This window comes from Syngnathoides biaculeatus, chromosome 11 (genome assembly GCF_019802595.1).
Source record: "Syngnathoides biaculeatus isolate LvHL_M chromosome 11, ASM1980259v1, whole genome shotgun sequence".
NCBI lineage: Eukaryota > Metazoa > Chordata > Actinopteri > Syngnathiformes > Syngnathidae > Syngnathoides > Syngnathoides biaculeatus.
The window spans coordinates 3,966,278-3,972,723 of record NC_084650.1 but is presented as its reverse complement, the minus strand read 5'-3'; the positions used below and the strand labels follow the sequence as shown (position 1 = coordinate 3,972,723).

The following is a 6,446-nucleotide window of genomic DNA, read 5'->3' as shown; positions in this document are numbered from 1 at the left end:
CCTTATGTAATATTTTCGGGTGACACTTCACCCATTCAAACTATGGCAGTCGAGTAGCCTAAAATGATCATTCAAGCCATTTCTTTCTTTTTTTTTTTTTAATACTCTACCTCGGTCAGATGGCAGAGAAGAGTTTGTTTACTTGTGGTGCCATAAGAGTTCTTGCCATGGTGGTGTCATTTTAAAAAGGTCTATTAGGTGATTTGGATAAAATTGGAATTGTGGAATCCCGATTGATAGAGCATCACCTGTTTGTACAAGGGGCAGTGGAAAAATAACGGAGCCCGATTGAACCTAACCTCCTAACAACTCCTTTTTTGGAAGAAACTGACAGAGGTACATGTATATATTTGCTTGAAGGTTCAATAAAAACTAAGCCTATCCTCATCCCATTAGCCATTATAGAAAATTCATCATTGTTGAATGCTGTCAGAAGCAGAGAGCAGTGACTGAATTTCTTGCTATGGAAGTCCACCGCTAAACATTTCTGAAAGGTTGCAAGATGTATGTGGGGAAGCTGCAATGGGTTACAGCAGAGTCAAAACGTGGGTGTCCAGGATCAAAGACGAAGAACAGGAGCCTTCTTTGAGTGTCCTCCATGACAAGCAATGGAGTGCATGAAGTCAGCAGTTCCTTTGGCTGGATAACCACAACCCATCCTATTGAGCATCATGAGATTATCACCTTTTTGGGCCTTAAAATAAGGAGTTAGGGGTTATCACTTCTCTGATGAGCAAGTTAAGCAATCTATAAAAAAAAAAAGTCAAAAAGCTTAGTTTACTGAATTTTATAAGCTGTTGTTTATTCATGGGCAGTCAGTGTAAGAAAAAAATATTAATTAAAATAAATAAAAAATGATTAAATCTTTTCTTTTGGGCCTTATTTCTATGAGTGAATTACCTCTCTATCACAATAAATAAAATGGGAAAACTGGGGTCATACCATTTTTACTCCCACTCGTGGAGCATACTGCAAGTCGTATTAAAGTAAACCTTTGTGTTTTACTTGTCAGAAACCCTCAGTGGCACATGCCAACATTCCTTCTGTGTCTTTGACACCTTATCCCACAGTTCAATTAGTTGCATTGGGCTTCGTTTATGGACCAAGAGGATCATGTGGTATGCACACGGCTTCTCATTTTCATTGTCAGGGAAGTCAAATGTGAGGAAGCCAGGGTGGTGGATGGGGTTAATGTTAAGCCGAGCCATGCACATCCCAACAAAAACATCGTCTATCGGGAAGAGATGAACTCTTCCAGAAATTTCTTGTAGATTTTTGGCCATCTGGCCGGAGTACAGCACTCCTCCCCCACCTGCATAAGTGGGATAGAGTCCACTGTAGAAGCTCTCTGGCACAAAGTACTTGGACTGGTTCACTCGATTGGGTAAAGCTCCTCCGATGACGTCGCCAACCATGAATTCATTTATGGTATGCTCTGCATGAGGCTTTTCGAGCTGCTCGAGGAGGTAGGTCATCATGTTCGGCATGTTGACGAAAACGTCGTCATCACCCTTGAATACAAAGCGAGTCTGGCTGCAGTGGCGTGAGAACCACTTCCAGAAGAGAACATCCTTCAAGGTGAGGTTGAAAAAAGTGTCGCTGAAGTTCCACTGTACAATGTCACCATAATTTTGACCCTCTGTTCGGAGCAATTCAGATACATCCCCTCCAGAGTCTTGGGGGTTCTCTTTGCCTATTAGGAACACCCGCCGGATATATCCTCCAATCTCCTGTTTTCTACTACTGTTCTTCCTACGTGTGGCCACCCAACCCACTTGGCCCCAGGTCTGCCGGATGGCCTCACGGTTCTTGAAGTTCAGCTCGGTCGATTTAATGGCAAGGAGAAGCAGCGGAGGTTCCTTCTCAGTGGCTGCTCCTGCTCCACATGTTGCATTTGTAGGGTGGAGGATGACGGGGTAGTTCCTCTGATTCATGTGGCTCACAAAGTCTTGCATCTGTTGTGGTAGCTGCTCAAATTTCCTCCTCATGGAGTCCAAGTTAGTAGCCTCCAAGAAGCTTAGCTTCAGCACAGACTCATAAATGTCCTTATTCTTTAAAGCTGTGATGGAGTTTTGGGGATTCAAGATGGGGTTAAAATACCGGTCAATGGCTGCCTGGAGTTGGTTCCAAAAAGAGCCTTCATGGAGTCTCCAGAAAGTTTTAGGAAGGGAGGCAAACTTCTTACTTTGAAAACTTCCAGAGGCCAAAAAATGATGACTTTGTGCAGAATTAATGGGTGCCTGCAATGTCGCCTTATTCATACTTGAACACACCATGATGCCAAGGAAAACAAAGAGCAGGACCAGGCAGATGCATGTGCTACACACACACTTTAGCACTTTCTGCCAGTAGCACCGGAACTGTCCCATTCTACTGTAAAAGCACACAAAATATTGTGTATTAGTTTTGACAAGAATTCATCGTTTACAATAGAGGTAAGGTGACTGCTGTCGGAAATGTTTCATAAACTTAACAAGGTTCAAAAGAATCAGGAAAATATGAGAACTAACATCTAAAACCTTTAGTATAAAACATATTCCTGCTTCTCACTGAGCTGCCACTCACAGCAGTAATACAGTCCATTTGTAAGCACCCAGCCAACATGTCCAGTTGGGCACCATATGGGTTAGATGCGGCCTTCTTGGTTACCAAGTGGACATGGGCTAGAAGTGTGCAATTGTACTGGGTTCCATATAGGTTTTGTCTGGGCTTGGGTTTGAACTGGGCAAATGTGGTGGTTACAATAAGAGTTATGTATGGGCTAACTGGGCACAGGTTATAAATACTCACCCATATCTCAGTTTCTTATGGGCTATCTATGGGATAAGTGGGTATAGGTTAAAACTATCCATCCATCCATCATCCATCCATCCATCCATCCATCCATCCATTTTTTTAGCTGCTTCTCCTCACAAGGGTCGCGGGAGTGCTGGAGTCTATCTCAGCCGTCAACGGGCAGGAGGCGGGGCACATCCTGAACTCGTGCCCAGCCAATCCCAGGTGATAATGAATTTATTACTATGCTAGTTATCATGATAAAAGTATATCATTACTACTATAGTTGCTGTTAGGATTGTTTTATCATGCGTTTGTTTCTGTTAGTCATAGTCTGAATTGTTCTATTTGTGAGCTGCGTGCGTGTCTTGAAGTGTGACCCAGTGACACCTGGGAGGCGGTGCCCCCCTGCCGACCTCAAGCTGATACTCCTGAACACTGGGAAGCGATGTCTCCATCCTGACCTCAGCATGTTTCCCTTCTGATCTTAAGCAGATACTCCTCAGCACTGGGAGGAGATAACGCTCTTCTACCGCAAGATAATACTCCCAAATGCCATACACGTCTTTAAACAATGCCCTGCTTTTTCTCTTGTGGGTTTATCAGGACACTCTTGCGGCCTTGAAGAAACATGTACATTAGTGTTTAGGTGGTGATGGTGTAGCCATCTGTGTCAGCATTTTCACTGTGTAACCATGTAACCCTTTGACCTGAGAAAGCAATAAAAAGAGCAGACAGGGACTACCACTTTGGCAGTCTGAGGGAGCGCACTTACACAGTATTTTGCTCCATCCGTCCATCGAAAGAAAGACAATCTTGGTTGGTTTGAGTTCACTCTCTACAGTCCTCAGGCTTGTCTTAGCTGTTTTTCTAGGAACATCTCTGACAGCAGCACACATGGAGAGGAGAGAGACAACAGTCGCACTCAAAATCACACCTCGGTGCAATTTAGAGTGTCCAATTAATGTTGTATGTTTTTCAGATGTGGGAGGAAAGCGGAGTGCCTAGAGAGAACCCACGCAGACACGGGGAGAACGTGCATACTCCCTACAGGCGTGGCTGGCATTGAACCCAGGACTTCAGAACTCCAACGCTTTGCAGCATTGCTACTAGTTGGGCGTTTAAAAAAAAGAAAAAAAAAAAAACCTTGTGGTTCCAATTTCCCGACCGACCCAAAAAAATCCCGCCAACGCTAACATTTTTACACCATGTAATAAATATGTCAGGGACTTGGTTCTCCACCACACCGTATGCAGCAAGCTAGCGCGGCCCGTGAGCTGCAAATGTGTGTGCACTGCTGCAGAAGCACAGAGTTAAGTTGACTGTTTGACAGAAGACCTTACTTAAACCACTTCCTTGTGCATGCTGGCACACCTCGTTGTGCCCTGATTACGTTGTGTATTTAAGCCTTATTTTTCATGCCACTTGTTGCCAGATCGTTGTGTGTATATGCATGTGTGTTCACGAGCATCAGCTGGGCTAACTGCCTTGTCACATGCCATAGTGTTACTGAGCCATATCAAGTCAAGATACATTTTCAAGTTTTTCCATCTCCAGTTTGTGACATTGTTTCATGTTTTTTGGATCAAGCCTTCTGCCTTTTAATTTTTGTGCCGTCACCCTGTTGGAGTGTCTTCCCGTGTATGACCTCTACCTGCCAATAAACCCTCCCAAAATCCATGCTTATGTCTCGGCTTCCTGCATCTGGGTCCTATTCTCCACTTCGTCCGTGACAAAATAAAGTTTATCATCTCTCCTAATATTCCGGTGTTTCGCAATGGAAAACGCCATAATGCATTTTGATCTCGTTATGCACGAGAGTGTGTGAATGAATTAAGGAGAATTGACAAAAAAAAAGTTGGCACCGTGTGTTGGAGACAAAGTAAAAATATAGTTAAAAAAAGATTTAAAAAAAAAAAAACCTACTGACCCTAGTTCTGAAATATAGCACCACAACATTTTTTGTTGTTGTTAAGTGCGTATGGGTTAGAACCGGTCAACCATGTCTGTTTCCTGAATGGGTTATCAGTGGCCAAAGTGAGCGTGGGTTAATGCTGATGAGCTATATTTTTCTTTTCCTTTCGGCTTCTCCCGTTAGGGGTCGCCACAGCGTGTCATCTATTTCCATCTAAGCCTATCTCGTCCATCTTATCTTAACTTAGCTATATTTGGGTACCAAATGGTTTATATCTGGGCTAAGTGATGATGGGTTACAACTGGTCAGCCATGTCTGGGTACCGCAAAGTTTATAAATGGGCTAAGTGGGCATGGGTTTGGATTCCGTTTCAGATTCAGATTCAGTTAGTTTCATCACTGGTACTGTATTGTGTCAGTAGGAGAAAATCAACAACACTTTCCAATGGAGAGACAAGTTTAACTCGATTTAGCAGCATTAGCACAATCTCCAAACAATCCCATTTAAAGTTACATATGTGGGGGTATACAAAATCTGTGCAACTTTAATTCATACAATTTCCAATGTCACTGATGTGATTTTACAAGTTATGCAATTACCCAGCTTTAAAAACACTTGACCAATGGTAATGATCATTAATTTGCCAACAAAACATTTTGTAATTACTATTAATGTGTTTAAGAAATAAACGCTCTGTAATCAATGTATCCTACTTTTAAATGAATGAAATCTTTACTTGAAGCAAGCAGTCGTACAGCATTCCCAATTTTTCTTTTAACATAAGCATCGATCGGAAAAGTGTAAATTAAAAATTTCATTTGTTTTGCTTACCTCTTTTTTTGGCCCAAGAGTGCTTCCTTTACTGAAAACTTCTGTTGAGCAAAATTTATTATCACATGCTATAGTGATGACTACAAATGCTCCTTGATTCTCTGTAAAATGTAACTTAAGTTAAATTCTTGCATAAAACAACACTTGTTAAAAATGAAATAATACTGTAAACCTTTCAATTACGGGAGAGAGACAAACTGAAACCAGGGTTTACTTAGAGAAGCAAATGTACAGGCTACCGGTATGTGCAAAAGGGGTCCGCCCACTAAGAGAGGGGATGACCTCTCATGTCCTCAGGTACAAATGAAAATAATTCACACAAAGCAAGAAACATGAAGTGGGAAAAAATATGCTGCTGCCAAATGTAGCCCACGATGATGGGATTTAATTAAAATAAAATAAATCTCATTTTAAAGTATATTTAAAGAATATTCCCGCTGTACCTGAAAGAACCCCCACAGAACTGGTCGAGCAGCTGACGAAATGTAAATCCTTCCTGAAGAGAGGAGTCTCCTGAAGAAACGTGCGCATATAATTAGTTTTATCACCATTAAAGTCGTCATCAGGTTTGACAGGAATACAATGGGGTGGAGTGTCTCGAATGCCAAGGATGCTTTTATGATAGTAGAATTGCAAAACACAGTATCCCAAGTGAGTATCACGTTCCAATTGTGCTATATATTCAACAGATGGATACATAATACCGTGAGAGAAATTAAATAGAAGTACATAAGCTTATTTCTTGCCCTTGCATTGTATTTTTGTATTATTTGCTCATCATTTAATGAACGCTCATATATGTTTGACACAGTTTTACGCCGGATGCCCTTCCTGCCGCAACCTTCTGCATTTATCCGGGCTTGGGACCGACCCACAGGACGCACAAGAATTGTGCACCCCTTCGGGCTGCAGATAGACAAAAACA

The 6,446-nt window shown here is 42.1% G+C and overlaps 1 protein-coding gene across 1 annotated transcript; it reads right to left on the bottom strand.

The window, feature by feature from the left end:
• Positions 1-805: 805 nt before the first annotated feature.
• LOC133508871 (N-acetyllactosaminide beta-1,3-N-acetylglucosaminyltransferase 2-like) lies at positions 806-6,002 on the bottom strand. Its single transcript, XM_061835383.1, has 3 exons — positions 5,965-6,002; positions 5,522-5,622; positions 806-2,373 (listed from the first exon to the last, which is right to left on the bottom strand). The coding sequence occupies exon 3, from the start codon at positions 2,367-2,369 to the stop codon at positions 1,002-1,004; it is 1,368 nt and encodes a 455-aa protein (XP_061691367.1). The 5' UTR covers positions 2,370-2,373; positions 5,522-5,622; positions 5,965-6,002; the 3' UTR covers positions 806-1,001.
• Positions 6,003-6,446: the final 444 nt, after the last annotated feature.